This window comes from Solea senegalensis, linkage group LG4 (genome assembly GCF_019176455.1).
Source record: "Solea senegalensis isolate Sse05_10M linkage group LG4, IFAPA_SoseM_1, whole genome shotgun sequence".
Classification (NCBI taxonomy): Eukaryota; Metazoa; Chordata; class Actinopteri; order Pleuronectiformes; family Soleidae; genus Solea; species Solea senegalensis.
In genome coordinates, this window is record NC_058024.1 from 3,880,364 (window position 1) to 3,900,198 (window position 19,835).

Here is a 19,835-nt window from a genome sequence, read left to right on the forward strand (position 1 = left end):
TGAAATACTACTCTAATAGTATTAGTAATTTGTCAAAAGTGATATTTGTCGGTCTGTTATTAGTGTGTAATAACAGGCGATTGTTAAGTGTAATGGACATAACATGTAGATTTTCATTGGTTCAGAAAACCCCATCCCTTGCTGTAGTATACAGCGGTGAGTGAACATGATATGACAGAGGCAGTGTCTTAATGTAACACGTTGACAATTTAATTCTAATAATCAATGTTGGTAATGTCGACTAATTGCTGCAGCCCTGGGAGGGATGTGGATGATTTCTGATATGGAAATGAAACACTTTCTAATGTAGCTCTGAGTCAATGTGGCTGATCAGATACTGTGCATGAATACCAAGCTTTAATTACAAATATATCAACATAACATTACCTGATAAGAAAAATAATGAAACCGTATATACTAGCATAACAATATCTTTGAGCAAGTCCATTGAGAAACCAAAAACAAATAATAAATACATAGATAAACATGATAACAAACAGATTTACAGCAAAACAATCGTTGAGAAACCTGGAATACACATTACTCCTCAATCTTATATGCATTAATTGTTCCTACGTCATCATTTACTTCATTTGCTTCAAAGTAGCCAGTTGCGAATTGATGATTAAAATAAAATGTCCTTCTGTGGTCATCAGTGTCTTAACTAAAAACAAAGGTTTGGTGACAATAATCTGCACGTAGCTCTGAACATCACTCACGTCTGTAACTCCACAGTAATCTCTATAATCAGTCTGGTGACGTGCTCTCTATAATCTGCTTTATGCATATACTTCTTACTGCTGTATTCTGTAAAATGAACAGTGGCTTTTTAACAAAATAGACTTTTCCTTGTTTAAATTAGAATTAATTAACTTGTTTTCTTCAAAATTAAGGACAACATGTTTTCATCAAACCAAAGTGTGACCATTTGATAATAATTCAATAGAATATTCCCGTAAAGTAGGAGACAAAAGTGCTGTTTCAGTTGCATGCTGCAGCAGGGGTTCAGACAGCTTCAGCAGCAACAGCCCACGTTCACAACAAAGTCAGCAGTGTTACAACCAGGCCTGGGGGAAAACCTGATGGCGAAAACAATAAGGAGACTCCCAATAAACCACCAGCAACACATTAACCAAACCATTTTACAGATTTATTAAAAACACAGGCACAATACAGCTGCTGGCAGTTTGCCTCCAACTGGTTGAAGGGAAGTCCACTGCAGCTGGCATGATCAGCGCTTTAATACTGGAACCTCTTGTGGCGAATCAATCAGCTCCCAGGATCCACACAGACACTTGCTTCGATGCACTCCTGGATGTGAGCACCTCTCTTGAGTTCTCTCTCTGCTCCTGAAATGAGTCCCATTGTCAGACCGAATGTGAACGACTTGAACCCATGTAATGCATTAAGGGTGAATATCCCGCCATAGCACTTGACTGTACTGTATCCCCTGCAATAAGTCTCCTCACAGCTGAATCGGCGCCTGTGATCCAGTACTCCCTCCTCAGTGTGGACATGACCAAGCTGTGGGCAAATATCTCTCAAAATAAGAGTGGCTTACGTGTTGATCAGTGGATGTTTGGCTTCTCCTGGTAAAGACCCTTTGTTTAGCCACCCTCCCACGTCCCAACATGGATCCGGCTCTGTCTACACACTGCAGCTCTTCACCAAATCTTTGCTGCTGATACTGTGAGGCTGTAGTGGCCTCTCTTACCCTGTTTGCCACAAACGTATGGAAGCACTGGCTGTACAAAAACCTTCAAAGGTTGCATAGTGAAGCATGTAATATATAGGATTCTTGGATCTCCGATCCAGTGATCCGGTGATCCAGTGAACACCTGAATCCTCACTTCAACACGGTGGCTTTTGGGTCAGTGTGTGGCTGATGGTGCCACATTCCTGCACCTCAAAGACTATTGTGTGTCTTTCTGAAACCAAGTGTTTTAGTGCTCACCAAACAACAACTGCCCCGCTGAGGAACTTAATATATTTTGTTAGTGAGGTGTGATACTGACGAGCCCATTTGAGTCTAATGATTTTGGACTTATTTTTCCAGGTACTGGTAGCGCAGAGATTTGCACGCTGAGAATGATCGATGAAGGATGGCAGCAAACCATGGCCTCTTCCATGCTGTATTGCAAATTGTAGACTCCTTGCTCTGACACACACACACACACACTTTAGAGACACCCACACAAACTTCTCTGCGAGGAGTAGATGCAAGTTGATGTGGAATTTGCATCTGAATACCAACTTTTGTTGGGGATTTAGCCGATCTGTTCACAGAGAGACAGACCTGTGGGAACAAAGTCACAGCGTGCTTAAATTATGACCAAAGCTGTTTGCTTGATGTGTCTATTTCATCTTTGCTGGTTTGTTTTAAATCATTGAAATATGCCAACTCTGATATATTCGTGTAATCAAAATGTCCGGAGCAACGTAACACAGACAAGTTAGCTTAGCATTTTTGCAGTATATGATATGCCATGTTTGTAGTCGAGCCGTCATATGCAAACTTTGCATTCGACTTTTTTTGACATGGATGTTAGAGGACGACTGACTAGCTTAAAATGAAACGCTCAAAATTAAACAAAACCACCAGACGTTCTTTAGTCTATCTGTCCCTAGTGGGTTGGGCTAATCCAAAATACTGAAAACAACGGGGGTGCTCTCTGGAGATATGCTGTTACCGGTGCTCCTGATGAAATTAACCATAGACTGTATGAAATTATTAATTTCACGGCAATAAATCGACCAGTCGATGAGGAGTTTACAGCCCTACTGTTTTGTATGGAAAGTACTGTACTGTTCATGAGGGATGCACCGATACTTTGCCGATACTGCTGCACCCGATAACACTTAACATATCAAGTGAGCTGAGCAGGTGACCAATAATAACCGGATGTGTCTAATTCAAGTCTCTTTGTTCCTATGTTTTTGCTCACCTACAAATGTGGTGCTCCGTTACAAACCAGGCTAACTTCTAAGTTGTAAGTTAAGATATCTGTATGTAAATACCTGGAAGTAGAAGTGGAAATATTCATCTCTAGTCTTATATTCATCTTTGTCAAGCAGCAAATATTTTACAGCAAAAATAAAGAAAGCAATAGTATCTCATTTATTTTGTTCACAGTCAAAGTGAGACAAATGATTTAGTTATTTATTTATTTTGCTATAATTGTATTAATTAAGAACTCAAATTGAAGTCATCATCCTCAGTTTTCATGTTTCATGTGAAAAGTCCTGCGATGCTAGAGTTGAAGCTTCTCTCTTCTTTTTACAATTTTACAGTTTCCATTTCCATCATCCTCTTCTCTCCAGCCCTCACATTTGTGATAGAGAATCCAAGAGTCTGTGGCTTCTCACCTCCGTATTTCATTTGCATTGTGGGGTGCTGCTGATTAAATTTCATATGTATGGCATGACATTTCCTTTTTTTATATGTAATAAGTTTGTCTGTATTCTGTCTGTGAGGCTGTAGATTGTATGAATCAGACTTTGAGGCTGTTTCAAACTCTATGTGTTTTATTTATAGGGGAAAAGTCTTTGGAAGATTTATAATACACACTCCCCCCCCACTGCCACACTTGGACTCTGAGAGGACAGATGTGTGCTGGTGGACAGTGTCATATTCACTACCTGTCTGTGGATCTGGTGTATCCCTCTACTCTTGCCACCTTCTTACCATTCAGCCAGCGCTGTGACACGGCTCGCTTGGTTGTCATTGCATTTATAATTCAGTCTTCTCAATAAAAGATAAGCCACATTAAACTTTTATTCCGCAGCGCTGTGCCACTGTCTCTTAGACCATCTTTACAAGCGAGAAAGTGAAGTGAAGAACTTTGCTCCTCTGTTCTGACTTCCAGGCATCACTTGGCATTAGTGTAACCTCAGATGATCCTTGGCCCCCAAACAGTTCCTCTCAACTTATTCCCTATGATCTTATATTCTGCAAGCTTACGGCCCTGCAGCTCCCCTCTCACGGCCCCCAGCCTTTAATGAGTTTTGCTCAGTTTTTATTTACTCATGTTGGCTTGTGTTTCTGTCTAAATGGCAGATTTTATAGAGAGAGGAGCAGAGAAATGTTTATAGAATTACAATGTCATGTCATTAATACAAGCTGGAGCATGAATAGTTGTAGAAAATGATAGATTTCAGTAGAAATCATAATATAACAATAATTCAGACAACACTTCTACTACTACTACTCATAATAATACTAATACTAATAATAATAAAGTGCTCAGTCCCCATCAGTCCAGGCCTATGGCAGCATAATTAAGGGATAGTCCAGGTTCCCTTTGTTCAGCCTTAACTATATATATGATTTATTAAAAAAAAGGAAGGTTTTCTCAGCTTCCTGAGTGTTCATTTCAAATGTATCCACACGATCGCTGACCTCTGTTTTTAAGTGTGTGACCTTTAAACACATGTCTGTTACATCAATGCCAACTCCAAAAATGTATTTTTAAGCCTAAAAAAACAATGATCTTGACAAGCAAAAAAAGCATGAAAGAATAGCTCAATCAGTAAAGGAAGACTCATGAAACAGGACCTGTGATGGCCTGTTTTTCTTTCTTGTAACAAACAGCACGGTCTGAAGTGTCTGTAAATCTAGTTTTAGACATTCTAGCCAAGCAAAATGTGCTTACCCAATTATTTTTCTTAAAACAAGAAAATTCAAATCAATGTAAGTATATGTGGCCTATTTGCAGTAAAGTGAAGCGGCTGCAAACAGGTCGGAGTGTAAAAGAGTCAGAAGTTGATTTTACTGCTCAGTAGACCCAGTCCTTGATAGGATACCTTTTGTTCACGCCCGCCTCAGAGCTGCTGCTGTACATACACAGTCAGGTCTGATAGTATTGCTTGACAGAACTCCATTATAAATGAAGGATGCGGCATAAAAAATAATGTTGCATTGTTTCTATTCATGAAATACAAAATAAACACCATCAGAAGTAGCTTCACACCAGGCTTTTCTTGTGGTTGCGTGCTTTTTTTATTTATGAATTATGATTTGATGACTCAAAAACCTTTCCCACGACCCATCTGTGGGCCTCAACCCAACTGTTCTACACCACAAAACCACACTTGATGGACGACTGAGTGCCGAGTGCAGTCTTAATTCACTGTAAATGACCTGGAATTCTTTTTTTGTGGTGCAGTAATAACCGTTCACAGCAGACAGAGCCGGCTAAATAAATGTGGATCACTCTCTGAAATGGTTTTCTTGGTCTTCCCGTGCCAGACATGAGGGATTCAGGCAGCGAGTGAACACAAGACAGGAACAAGGATGATTTCTAAACACACAGTACCCTGGGTCAGAGCTCTCATGCTCCCCCAGGGAAGAAGCATATGCCCTGGAGTGGGAAACCAGAGCAAACACAGCTGCTGTCATACATTTCATTTCTGTGTGTGTGTGGAGGAGGATGAAGATGAGCATGGCTGTGTGTGTGTGTGTGTGTGTGTGTGATAGGGACGACCTTGATACACCACAGAGGAACAGGGAACTTTTGGCTCAATGACGAATCCTTGTGCATTCAACTCACACTTAAATGCTCCAACTCTGTGTAAATAAAGCACCTCTTGCATTATCTTGTCTTTTATTGTATTTTATATGCACTGGTAATGTTTTTGTTGACTTGCAAATCCTCACAAACAGTTTTCCAGGCCCAGCAGAGAAAGCCTGCCGTTGTGTTTGTGTTACCGTCTTAAACTCGCCCCTAACTTTCAGTGGAATACAGTATCTGTCACTATCAAGATATAGAAATATCAAGATATATCTTCTGCCATATATTTTATATTTTATTTTATTTTTATTTTATTTTATTTTATTTTATTTTATTTTATTTATGTTTTAATGTTGTTTAATTTAATAGTATTTTTTAAAAGATGAAATGCATGCAGTGCTGAATTCACTGAGCCAGCCTAAATGCTCCATGAGCCCATTTGTATCTGGGGTCATGGGGCCTCATTCCCCTGAACTCTCATTTTCAATTTGGAAGCTTGGAGCAACCTCAGCATCCCAACATGAGATTCCAAGATGACCATACAAGCGCTGCCACTTTTATAGTTAATCACACTTGTGTGTTGTTTGTCTCACTGTAACACACGTCGCACACATTTTTAAGTGTAGACATGTTGCTAAATCAGCATCACCTAATAAGATGTACACCTGCTTAAGTCTATGATATTTAGTTTTTTTTCTCACAGTTAGACTCACAGCCTTTTCCAACTTCAGTTTGTGTTGTAAAAAAAAGCCCTGCACCAAAGTCTACAGAGAAAATCATCACAACAAAAGAGCTGTTGATTTCCTACTGTTTCCATCAGTAAGTTCATGTGTTCATTTATCTATGGACTATATATATATAATATAAAGCAGCAAACATAGTATTTTCAAGCAGATGTAGATGTTTTCGAGTGGCTAATATCCATCTGATTGTCCTTGTATCCTCACTGGCAGCCGTGTTTTCAATGAGAGTGTCCTCGTGTCTGTGTTTACTAACGATGGCAGCACTTACAGCAAGATTATGACTATGAGTGAGTACTTCATAAAATCCAAGGTAGAGACAACTGCTGATATTGCTTTGTTATATTGCATTTGTGTTGCAATTTGTTCCTGCAGTTTCACGCGAATTCCAGGTCATACATAAGACAACAGTAACTGTTGCCATGGTAAACTGCGCAGGGTTTTATGAGGAGAAGTTATAGAGAGTGGTGTCTGGGTGAAAGACATGCAGAGATTCATTTAGAAGAAGCTCAATGTGACAGGAAATTGACTGTCATTTTTTGTTCTCACTACACAGAGAGCAGAGTTTGTCATTTTCTGCACACCCAGAGGCTTTTATTGTGTTTGCCTCTGTGATATTACTACTGTCATTTACTCCTGCTTTCATTTACGCAGGTGCTTACACATTTCTCTGTCGTGTAAGACTCTCTCTCTTTAAATTGTGACCCCTTCTTCATCCCTCTCTTTCCTCTTCACCCCTGCTCCCACCCCACCTCCCCTCATCCCTCATATCCATCCTAACCCTCTCAAGGGGAGGTGAGGCCTGTGCTGGCCCCCGGCCCAGGCCCATTAGCCTCAGCCTGGCAGCCATGTGCTCATCACCAGAGATCATTACACACAGCCAATGACACCACACTAATGCATCATTAATGATTTATTAACAAGCTGAGCTCAGCCTAAACTGCTCCATTTGTGAGGGAGAGCACCCTGTAATGGCCGAGCAGGGCTTGCATCTGCTGTTTTCTATCATGTATGTTTATTTTTATCTCTCTCTCTCGCTCTCTGTGTGTCTCAGGTTGACTAAGGACCGTGGAGGTGACTGCAGGTTAGCGTGATGGCGGGGCGCGTGCTCTCCGCCTCTGTCTCTCTTCCTCTGCTGCTTCTCGTCCTGGTGGAGGTGATCCCTGTGGCCCAGGGCTCTGGCTATCTGTCTGGCTATCGCCTCAGGTCCCGTCTGCAGAAGGACCGTCACATTCGCAACATCCGACCCAACATCATCCTGATCCTCACTGACGATCAGGACATGGAGCTGGGTAAGAGAGCGCCGTCAAACATCCTTACGTGCTTGTGCGTATGTGTTTCCTGTGTGTGCGTCTGTCTCTCTTTCTGTCCCATGGGTATGGAGATTCTCTCCCCGTGTATCCAGCAGCATCAGTGAGGGGGAAAGTCAGCTTAAAGCTGCCTCTTGGCACTATCACAACTGGCCCACTCAAAGTCATGTGCTCCACTTGCCAACTCCTCCATTGCTGGCATGAAACGAGGGCGGCCTATGACTTCCATTGTCTGGTTGCCAAATCCTGGCCATCTCCCTACCGGCTTAAGTCCTTTAGCGGCGTATTGGACTGAAGTGGCTGTATAATGGCCTCGGTGACATCCTTTGTCCCCCTGTGATTGCTGGTTAAAAGACTCCCATTGAAGAGCAGGAATTTATGGTCAAGCATCTGTTTGCCCAAACAGTCCCCATCAGCCTGAAAAGCTTTCAGTACACAGCGTCCAAATGGGTTACACTTGCACTCAAAAGATGCATTCCCCGTTTTTTTACCCTCGCCATGCCACATGTTTTATGTTTTTCACATTTAATCCAGTCTGTTTTCTACAGTCTCTCACTCTCATGTCCTCTCTGTGTCTCTCGCATTTCAATTCACGGGCTTTGAATCTCGGCTCATCCTCCTGCTCTGCCTCCACACAACCCCCACGCCCTCTGTTCTCCCCCAGGCTCAATGCAGGCCATGAACAAAACGCGGCACATCATGGAAAAGGGCGGCACGCTCTTCTCCAACGCTTTCTCCACCACGCCTATGTGCTGCCCGTCCCGCTCCTCCATCCTGACGGGGAAGTATGTGCACAACCACCACACCTTCACCAACAACGAGAACTGCTCCTCGCCCTCTTGGCAAGCTCACCACGAGCCGCACACGTTTGCCGTGCACCTCAACAACTCCGGATACAGGACAGGTGACCAGTCCAGATTTCATCCACGTACAGCTAACGTAGATTAAAGGCACAGTGTGTAACATTTAGCAGCATTTATTGGTGAAGTTTCATTTCAATTGCATATCCCTCACCTCACTCTTCACCTGTGTGTTGGAGAACATGTGTACTGTAAAAACTGTATGAACACAATATTAAAAAACCAACACTCACCTGAAAGTTACACACTCGACCTTCACACATTCATTAACATAATCCTGTTCCTCACTCAGCCTTTTTTGGAAAGTATCTGAATGAGTACAACGGCTCGTATGTGCCCCCTGGCTGGAAGGAGTGGGTGGCGCTGGTGAAGAACTCCCGTTTCTACAACTACACGCTCTGCAGGAACGGCGTGCGAGAGAAACACAGCAGCAACTACTCAAAGGTAGAAATCGTGCTCATTCCTCTCTCGGGCACAATGCTGACCTGCACAGTAAAAGAAAAACATTCAAAGGTTACTTACATTTGAATATTGCTCCTTTCCACAGTGAGTTTATTTCATTGATAAATTGTTCTCTCTTTTTTTAATTTGGATTTATAGCTGACTTTAAAGGGATAGTTCATTAAGTGTGGTTGTGTGAGGCACTGACACATAGTTAGTGCTGACTCGGCTCCACCTGGAATTAGCACCAGATGCTCGATCTCAGTGGAAACACAAGCAGGGAGCTCATTTAATAGCATCTACACCTGCTTAAGTCTATAATATGTTAAGAATATGTTTATTTCATCATTAGACAGATTTTTCAGACTGAGAATTTTATTTTAAAAAAAGTGTATAAAGCACTCACTCTCCTTCACTAAAGTCCATCTTTTCATGTCTGAAGTGCATATTTGAATTATACCTTTAAGGCACGAAGGCTGCAGTCCCATCGATTGTGGATTATTATTTGAGTTGTGTCTGTCCCACTCCACAGGATTACCTGACTGACGTCATCACCAATGACAGCGTCAACTACTTCCGCATGTCCAAGATGATGTACCCTCACCGCCCTGTCATGATGGTCCTCAGCCATGTCGCCCCACACGGTCCAGAGGACTCCGCCCCACAGTATAGCTCCGCCTTCCCCAACGCATCGCAGCACATGTAAGAAAAAAACAGAACAGAACATCAGGCTTGTTTCCATAAGCCTGTTATTTTTTTTTTTTTTTTGCACATTTGTCGTACAGTGGCATAGTGGCGAGCATTGTTGCCTCGCAGCAAGGTCACTGGTTTGAATTGCAGTTCAACTAAGGGTCTTTCTGCGTGGGGTTTGCATGTTACGGAAAAACCACAGCATTCTTCCACTCCGTGAAAGATGCAAATATTAATACAGTAATAAAATTGGTTGGTTTAGTGGTTAGCGCTCCTGCCTTTGCAGCAAAAAGTCCTGGGTTCAAGCCCCAGTTGGAACAAGGGCCTTTCTGCATGGGGTTCTCCAGGTTCTCCAGCTTCCTCCCACAGTCCAAAAACATGCAATTAGGTAAATTGGTCACTCTAAATTAACTGTAGGTGTGAGAGTGAATGGTTTTTGTCTCTACATGTGTCTGGACTGGTGAACTGTCCAGGGTGTGACCCGCCAGCTGCGAGTGGAACAGCTCCCCCCCCCCCATGACCCTCATGTGGAGGATTGTTTATGTCATTCATTCATTGTCTACCACTTTATCCTACACATGAGGGTCGCAGGTAGCTGGAGCCACTCCCACCTCCATCACAGGACCAACACCCAAACACAAACAATCACACACCCACGTTCAAGAGTCTGAGTGAGAGTGTCCAGTGAACCGCGGCTGTTTTTTTGTACTGTGGGAGGAAACCGGAGAACCCAGAGAAAAGCCACGCACACATGGGGAGAACATGAGAGACCCTCGGTTAGAATGGGAAATGGGTAAAGTTAGTAAGCCAGACTTTTCCACCTGCTACTGCTTATCTTATTTTAACAGCTGTGGATGGAATTTTCTTATGATGACATTTCAGTCATCATTAGCATCTTAAAGTAAATAGAGCTATTGATGATAACAATACTAGCCATGGTACGTTTTATGGTAACAAATAAAGGGGAAACGGTTTCACCTAGCTGCTGTAAAACACTGTGCGTGTGTATGTGGGACAGGATGATTCATAGATATTTGCTTACAAATGAGTCATCTTCACATCCACACTCTCAATTCATTTGACCCAGAATGACTTAAATTCCATAATCTCAGGGCGATCATATATTCCTCTGCCTGCAGTATACGCTGTTGGCAGCAAAGGCACCAGCCCCCCCTCTCCCTCCCCTCTCCCCTCCACAGGCTGTGTTTCACTCCACTTTATTTGGCTCATGCGTTGTTCACATTAGTCTTACCGCTGTAATGAGCTCGGGTAATTTGTACCACTTTGTCAGCCATGATTGGAGAGGAATGATTGATATTGCACAGGTAATCACACACACACACACACACAGTCTGGTTTTTCATGACTTCAGAGGACATTGCATTGACCTACATTCATTTCCTGGGGAATTACTCTAACCTTAACCATAACTAGTACTGGTCTAACCCTAACCTCATCCTAACCATACATAATGTAATTATTTACCTTAGTAAGGAAGACAATTCACACAACATGAGTAATTCCTAGAACACACACACATGTACACGCGCACACACACACACACACACACACGTGTGTATAAAGCCTTTCTGACCGTCCATGCCTGCTGCTGCTGGCTAATAGAAGACCTGCTATTGCCCTCGAGAGACAGATCCAAGGCCAGTAATGAGACTGCAGTTTCTGCCCCTTGTCCCCCCACACACACACACACACTCACACACTCACTAATCCCTGCAGCATCATTAACCTGTGCTACACAGGCTTTATACACAGAATATTCTTAAAAATGTAGCCCCCGGTGTCTTTGTACAAACTTTTAATTGCTCTTTCTCTATAAATTTGCTCTCCCTCGGGTGATGTTTTCGGAGCATGCCTGCGCGAGCTATTTTTCTCACTCCGTCTCCCTCTGCCATTATCAAGCACATGAGAGAGGGGGAGAGAGAGAGAGGGAGAGAGAGAGAGGCAGTAAAAGTCCGGCGCTGCTCTGGTGATAAAGCGTCTTCTCACCTTGGCACCCTGCAGACACATCTTCACACTACATTAGAGCTGCCCAGTGGAGCAGGCTGTGCGAGGCATTAACATTTCTTAAAAGTCAAATCGATCCACTTGAAGCATTAAATATATTTCCTTCTAGGATCTCATTAGCTATTTAGCCGTGTTTATTCTCAAATAATTAAAGTTCCACACGGCTCGGAGTTAAATATTGATCAAACTGTGCTCACTGTGTACACACTTATTGACTGCGGTGCTCTGCATTTTACATGATTTATGTAACCCCCCCGAGCTTGTATAAACAGTTTTCTGGCTACTTTGGAAAGAAAGTAAAATAAAGGTCTGCGGATGATTACGTTGTAACTTAACAACTACTGACACTTTCTATAATACATTTTGCACTTCTAGAATATGGAAACAAAATAACAGCATGCACATGTATGGAGAGTGCAGTGCCATGAGTTCCATGCGTTGTTTCCCCTTTTTACAAAGTAAAAGAACTGAAAGAACAAATACACACTTCAGTCATTCATTCACTCATTCATTCATGGTCTCGCAATTTATCCTCCGCATGAGGGTCACTGGGAGCCAATCCCAGTTGACACAGGACGAAAGGCGGGGTAAAGCCTGGACACGTCACGATGTGATGATGTAATGTACTTTATTTCTAAAGTACTTTACAAAATAAAAGCATTAAAAGCAGACGGTAAGAACAAATTCATGAAACATAAATCAAAGCATGAAAAGACCAAATAAAAACCAACCACTCACTCACCACCACTTTTTATTTAACAATGTTTTGAATGATTTATTATAGCAGGGCAGAGCAGGGTACTGTACACATGTTATTTTGTATTGTGTGACACAGTAGTGTCAAATTATTCACAGCTTGTTCTCTAAATCTATCTCAAAATTTGTTTTATCATTTCCATCAAAAATACAGATGGCACCTTAGCAAAATAAATAGATAAATAAAATAAATACAGTCAAAACAAATGGTAGAAAAGTGCATTTAGTATTAAGTTAATATTGAGTATGCTTCTATCCCTTCTTACCTTAAGTGCATAAATGAAGCAGAATAGAAGCTCTGCTGTATCTTCTTTCTTTATAAAGTTACTGAATGCTTTCCAGATCCCCTCATCCACACCCAATTTATTTTTTTAAATATACCTTATCCTCTGCATTGACACTGAGCCATACACTGGATCCAAGCACCACATCTATCTTCCAATTTAGAGCTATCAGACGCCTTTTAGACAATAAATCGGTATTCTCTAGCTCTCAGGTTAGGGTCTGATGGATAAGTGCAGCAAAATTATTATTATAGCCAGGTCTAATGCAATGTTTACAGACAGATTTGTCATTATTTTGTCCCCTATGTTCACTTTAGAGTCTCCAATGAACTGCAAACATGAAGAAAGGCCCTCACTCTGACCATGGGTCGCAAACCTGGGTCTAGATTGTTGTTTGTTTTATAGTTTTTCATCTTATCGTCCTTTAATACTTTATTTCTCTCTTACATCTCTGTCTTTCCACCACACTCAGAACCCCGAGCTACAACTATGCCCCAAACCTGGACAAGCACTGGATCCTTCGCTACACTGGAGCCATGAAGCCCGTCCACATGCAGTTCACGAACATGCTGCAGCGCCGGAGGATGCAGACGCTGCTGTCTGTGGACGACAGTGTGGAGAAGGTAGTCCTGAGAGATCTGTGCTTATTCTGACTGCGTAATGTATTCACTGACACGCTTGGTAAATTGTGCAATCCCCCTTTTCCTTGAAACTAGCACATCAACTGTTCAACATGTAGTGTAACGTGTTTTTTACACTGTGTGAGCGTTTCATGGTCCCAAATCAAGTTCAAAAACAGCACAAGTTATGCACCAAGTAGAAATTATTTACTCCTAGCACTATACAAAACCTGTTTATGGACAAGGGGGCTACAATTTAAGAGAGACTTTAAAACATAGCTGTTCTGGCACCACTCGTAAAAGCATGTGCATATCAGTTTATGGGGTGTTTTTGAGTGAGGAAATCAAGAGTGAAGATGCTGTGCAGTGGAAGATGTGCAACGAGATTATATTTGCAAGCTATAGGGACGATGAAGGGGAGTGAAATATATTAAGGGTGACTATTAGCACTGAGTTTCACTTCTGTTGTTTACTTTGTCACAGGGTCATGTGACTGGTATAGAGAGCACGATGATGTCATAGCGTGGAGGAAAATTGACCAGATAAACATGTTCCTTGTCCCTACTTGCCTATATCATAATATGATATACAGTAGGAAACCACATGTAATATATATAGTATATACATATATGTATATGTATATACTATATATATATTTTTTATTATTTTATTTTATTTATGTTCAAAAAAATATATATATGTGTATATATATATATATATATATATATATATTTTTTTTTTTTAATATTCAAAATAAATAAATGAAATATCCTCCATAGGTGTACAACATGTTGGTGGAGACAGGGGAGGTGGACAACACCTACATCATTTACACCTCAGACCATGGCTACCATATCGGCCAGTTTGGTCTGGTCAAGGGCAAGTCGATGCCTTATGAGTTTGATATCCGCGTTCCCTTCTATGTACGAGGACCTAACGTGGAGCACGGTACCATGTGAGTAAGAGACTATTCTTTTTGTTCAGTGTTCTGATATCTATGATGCTCATATGTAAGCTAAATGACAACATGATCTTTTCTGGTGAGTCCGGTTTAAAGATCTCATTTCCCTCCTGCTCCCCTGCAGTAATCCTCACATCGTGTTGAATATTGACCTGGCACCGACGCTGCTGGACATGGCCGGTGTTGATATCCCTGCAGAAATGGATGGCAAGTCGATCCTTAAGCTGCTGGACACAGACAGACCGGTCAATAGGTGAAGACACACATCAGCTATTTTCCTCACAACCTCGGCCTTCAATAGACAGAATGACATTTAAACCGTGCAGGTGTCTGTGTGCAGAGAATTCATTTACTGGGACTTGATAAAGTTTTACAGAACTCTGTGTTTTCTTGGACGTATTGAAATATAAACACCTAACACCTCTTTCTTCTCAGCCCTTTAAGGATGGCATTTTAAAATGGACTGCATGTTTGCTCATTGCAAATATCACAGCGTTGTTCCACTGGGGCTATTTGATTTCTCTCCGCTTGTTTTCCAGATTCCAGATGAGCAGGAAGGCGAAAACATGGAGAGATTCTTTCCTCGTAGAGAGAGGGTACATTTTATTGATTGACCTTTTATTGTACATCTTGCTCCAGGCATCGTCTTCCTGTGACATCAAGCTCCTTACCTTTGCTGCACTCAAACAAACAGCATGTGCTTCCCTATTCTTACAGGAAACCTCCACACAAGAGAGCTGATGGGAAGGAAATGGAGCAGGAGGAGAACTTCCTGCCAAAATACCAGCGTGTGAAGGACCTTTGCCAGAAAGCAGAGTACCAGACATCCTGCCAGCAGCCAGGACAGGTACCTGACCCACAGCAGCTCAGAACCAGAGCTGGTTTGAGTCTGACGACAACAACATTGAGTGTAGAGTGATAACTTGCAGTTAAGTTCACATTATTCTGAGTCTAATGTGAAGACCTTTTTGCTCTGAGGGTTTCATTTAACATCAAAGTCTTTTTTTTAATCCTTAAAAAACATTAGCTGAGTAGGACATGTATTTGCATTTGTTTGTGTACAAAGAACCCTTTGATAGTCTTAAAGAATATTCATCTGGAGGTCTGTCTGAGTTTGTTTGTTTTTAAGTTTAAGAACGCTTTAAATTCATTCTGCTGCCGGAAAATAACCATTATCATCATGTTTCACACTGCTTCTGTTTCAGAAATGGCAGTGTGTGGAGGACCCGGCTGGTAAGCTGAGGCTGTATAAGTGCAAGGGCATGGCTGGTCTCTTTGCCCCACGCATGCAGGCTCTGATGGCCAGCGGCGTTTCTCAACTGTCCCTCACCTCCAACTCAGACAGCTGCAACTGTGCAGATGTGGCCTTGAAAAGCTCCGTCCTGAAGAGGAAGAGGCTGCTCACCAAGAAGAGTGAGTTCCTTTAAACACTCACTCATGTACTGTTGTTCTGCCAGTTATTAATCAATGCCATTTTGTTTAGAAAGAGACTCTTTATTCCCTCTGAAATGTCCTCGCTGCAGCCAACACAGCTCTGTCAAACAGGACCATTAATCTCAAGCGAACATAGTGTGCTTTTGAAGTATTCATGAGATGAGAAGTGTGTGTTTATGTTGCCATCAAGTGGTGGGTTAGAGCAGCGTCTCCCAAACTGTTTGGGGACCCACTTATAAGAGATGACAAACCATTGCACCCTAATTCACAATATGACGAGAGCAAGTCTGTGCAGCAATTATGAACATTGTTTCTGCCATTTCTGTGTTTTTATTACTTTAAGCATTTTAGAGAAATTACTGCTCATGTAAGCCCCATAAGGGGTATATTTTGGGCTGACAATATGGGTCCCAGGTGAGTTTGTCCGTGGTTTCACCCACATATCAATTCAATTCAATTCAATTCAATTCAATTCAATTCAATTCAATTCAATTCAATTCAATTCAATTCAATTCAATTCAATTCAATTCAATTCAATTTTATTTGTATAGCGCCAAATCATAACATACATTATCACCAAGTCACTACAACATCAAGGAGAGCAGAGAACCCCAACAGTTCACACAAAAAAAACTCCCTCTTAACAGAACCAGGCTCAGAGATGTGCCGCCATCTGCCTCGACCGGTTGGGGTGAAAGGAAAATGGCGGACAGAAGGGGGGAGAGAGAGATGAGGTAGAGACAGAAGAGAGAGAGAGACCAGGAGCAGATACACAATCACTGTATCAAGTTACAAGTCTATACAGTCAATGATGACATGTTTATAGCAATACAATGTAATTTATAATATAAGCAGCAGCAGAGAGTGTTGACAAAAAATTATACTGATATCGACTTTTAATTATAGCATAATAATAATGGTGATGATATGTATGATAGTAATAGCCTCTGGATCTGGATCCTGCAACCTGCAAGATGAGGATACAGAGAGAGAGAGAGAGGAAAGGAAGGAAAGACACAAACTAGGGAGAGAAAGAGACAAGGTTAATGACATGTAAAAAGTCATATTCATACCCTGAGTGTGAGAGAGTGAGTGTGAGTGCACCACATTGGCTTAATACCAACTTGGTACCCAGGAAGCCTGGAAATGGTACAATGGGAATGGGCTTGAAGTAAGCAATCACAGGTGGGGCAAAACCCGCTTTGGCCCCACATTGTTAGCCTAATGCCGGATTTCCACTACATGGTCCCAGCTCGCCTCGACTTGCCTCGCCTCTACACAGTTTGGTTGGTTCTCCATTACAACATAGCACCTCCTCAACGTGGGCGGAGTCATCACTACGCGGCTGAGAAACTGCTGTGACTTCGCTTTACACACGACACACACAAGGTACCAGGTGCTATGCTCGTGGAAAGACAAAAATGAGGCTTGAGTATAATATACCACATCATCACTTCATTTTTATGCACATATTTAATACTTCTGATGTAAAAGTTACCAACCTATTCTCTGGGAATGACTGGGTTAGAGTACACAAGTTGGCCATTAGTCACAGGGCCTTGAATAAAACAAGTATATACTGGTCTCCACTTGTCTACATCATCATAGATCCTGGTCTACAGTATCAAAAGCATGTTCACATCGCTCTGTCTCATCTTACACAGAGACAAAATACAGTAAGGGTGTCTCGAGGAAGCGCTGGGCTCGCTCTGTATCATTTGAGCTGGACGGAGACCTGTACGCCGTGGACCTGGAGGAGGGCTACCGGCCGCTGGGCTCCAGGAATAACAGCTGGACTAAAGGCCGGAGGACGGGAGTGAGCGGTGAGGAGGACAATGAAGAATTCAGCGGGATGGGAGTCACAGCCAAACCCAGCACTGACAACAGACTCACACCACCTGCTTCTCTCAAAGTCACTTACAGGTGTGTGTGTGTGTGTGTTACATTAAAAATGTAAATGATTACATTTAAAGGTGAACATGTTGGTAAATCTCTAGAAAATGAATATAAGTCTATGTAATGTCTCTGCAGTGACGTGTTTTAGATAAACTACTTGTTCATAAATAATCTTTCCAGGCTAATTTGTTTGTCCTGGTTCCTGTAGGTGCTCCATTCTTATGAATGACACAGTGAAGTGTGATGGAGGACTCTACAAGTCCCTTCAAGCATGGAAAGACCACAAACTACACATTGAACATGAGGTACTGATACAGTCCACACTTTTCCATGTTAAAGTGATAGTTTTTGAAGTTTGTTTGTATGAGGTACAGACACAGAGTCAGTGCTGCGGACACAGAGTCAGTGCTGCAGACAGAGTCAGTGCTGCATGCCTCATGAGATATAGATGCTTCCTCTCAATGAAAATATGGCTGCAAGCAGGGACAGACGGAAGTGTACGCCTGCTTAATTCTAATTCTAATTCTAATAACGGGCATTGCTTTGTCTCACCATTAGATATTTTATTCTTACTGGAAAACTTTGTAAACCTCCACCAAAGTGCACAGGAGCTGCAGGTTCTACTGCTGCCTCATTTGCTAAGCTTGTGTCTCGCTGTGAGGCAACGGTGCTAGCTAGCCACTGCGCTAAACAAATGTCTCTTGCACTCGAAATATTGTCATTGAGTTCACAACATTAGCTCCACACAACTCTCTGTGAACTCTTCCTCAGGATCGCCGTGTTTAGATCTTGTGTCACCCAGGACGTGATTTGTGTCAAGAGACAAAATCAGAGGCGACTTTAAACAGGTCGGAGACATTTGTCTCAGCAGTTCTTCTTGGCCCTGCCCACTACTGCACTGCTGAGGCACAATAATAATGTAAAAGTTACGTTTTATGTAGCTTTAAATTGCTAAAATTGTACTTTCCTTGTGTCCCTCCCTGCGAGCAACCAATGAGAGCACGAGTGCAACTGTGCCTGAGGCTGTTCTCAGCACAGGGGAGGAGCTCAGCTGTTGTCAATCATGTGACATTTGTGTGGCTCTGTGTTTGTTGCACTCAGATTGAAACACTGCAAACCAAAATCAAGAACTTGCGCGAGGTCAAAGGTCACCTGAAAAAGGTGCGACCAGAGGAATGTCAGTGTGACACTCCCAGGTGAGCGAGAGCGTGAGAGTGCATCATATGTCATGGGATGTCATCTTGTGTTTGACTGTTGTCATGTGACTTTTCAGTGTTCTCCTGAAGCCTAAAGACACTCTAAGGCTAAATGCAGGACACATGCACTCACTGAGGTAAACACACACACACTGTGGGATTGTGGTTTTGTGTCGCGGTGTCGTTCTCATAAACATGTGTGTTCTCGTCAGAATGCCGTCCAAGCAGAAGGCCCAGTGGCTGCAGAAGGAGCAGAAACGCAGGAAGAAACTCCGTAAATTCCTCAAAAGACTCCAGAACAATGACACCTGCAGCATGCCCGGCCTCACCTGCTTCACGCACGACAACCACCACTGGCAGACTGCCCCCTTCTGGACAAGTGAGGACACGACACGCACAGAGCAGATATGATGGAAAAGGATATTTTCGGAAAAACTTGTATCAGCCATTGTTTGTCCGCTCTCACCCCTCCCTTCCTCATCCTCTCTCCCTCAGTGGGTCCGTTCTGTGCCTGCACCAGCGCTAACAACAACACGTACTGGTGCCTGAGGACCATCAATGACACACACAACTTCCTGTTTTGCGAGTTCGCCACAGGTTTCCTGGAGTATTTTGACCTCAACACTGACCCGTATCAGGTGAGTCTCTTCTACAGACACACCGTTAATGTCAACAACACAAGTTTCCCAAAGCGCTCGCTGACATTGTGTCCTCATGATTCCTGTAGCTGATAAATGCCGTCAGCTCCCTCGACCGCAACGCTCTGAATGCAATGCATCAGCAGCTCATGGAGTTACGAAGCTGCAAGGGACATAAGCAGTGCAACCAGGAGAAGGGTGAGGAAAGAACGCACGGGTGACGACGATGTTTGCATGAATGTCTGACTCAGACTGATTAATGTAAGCTGTGCTTCCTTTTAGGAGGAAAGGAGCGAAACTACTTCAGTGAATACAGGTACATTTATTTTTCTCCTCTTACAGCACAGCCGATTACCTTTACAAGCACCGCAGATGGAGTTTGTATTACAATATAAACAAGGTTACACCCTCCCTTCTGTGTCTTATTTGTAACTTCGCTCAGGGAGTCACCCGGGGGGGGGGAGGGGAGGGGAG

The 19,835-nt window shown here is 42.6% G+C and overlaps 1 protein-coding gene across 6 annotated transcripts in view; it reads left to right on the top strand.

Annotated features, from left to right (window-relative positions):
* Window positions 1-19,835, top strand: part of sulf2a (sulfatase 2a) — a 62,943-nt gene that overhangs the window by 41,223 nt on the left and 1,885 nt on the right. For all 6 annotated transcript variants that reach the window (XM_044024479.1, XM_044024481.1, XM_044024482.1 and 3 more), the window contains 18 exons: window positions 7,305-7,542; window positions 8,225-8,464; window positions 8,713-8,864; window positions 9,394-9,563; window positions 13,089-13,239; window positions 14,016-14,191; window positions 14,322-14,450; window positions 14,737-14,793; window positions 14,915-15,044; window positions 15,403-15,610; window positions 17,296-17,554; window positions 17,736-17,832; window positions 18,629-18,723; window positions 18,801-18,860; window positions 18,936-19,102; window positions 19,219-19,361; window positions 19,451-19,559; window positions 19,644-19,677. In XM_044024479.1, the coding sequence (XP_043880414.1) occupies window positions 7,344-7,542; window positions 8,225-8,464; window positions 8,713-8,864; window positions 9,394-9,563; window positions 13,089-13,239; window positions 14,016-14,191; window positions 14,322-14,450; window positions 14,737-14,793; window positions 14,915-15,044; window positions 15,403-15,610; window positions 17,296-17,554; window positions 17,736-17,832; window positions 18,629-18,723; window positions 18,801-18,860; window positions 18,936-19,102; window positions 19,219-19,361; window positions 19,451-19,559; window positions 19,644-19,677 (2,576 nt within the window). In that variant the 5' untranslated portion in view covers window positions 7,305-7,343. The remainder of the gene's footprint in view (window positions 1-7,304; window positions 7,543-8,224; window positions 8,465-8,712; window positions 8,865-9,393; window positions 9,564-13,088; window positions 13,240-14,015; window positions 14,192-14,321; window positions 14,451-14,736; window positions 14,794-14,914; window positions 15,045-15,402; window positions 15,611-17,295; window positions 17,555-17,735; window positions 17,833-18,628; window positions 18,724-18,800; window positions 18,861-18,935; window positions 19,103-19,218; window positions 19,362-19,450; window positions 19,560-19,643; window positions 19,678-19,835) is intronic.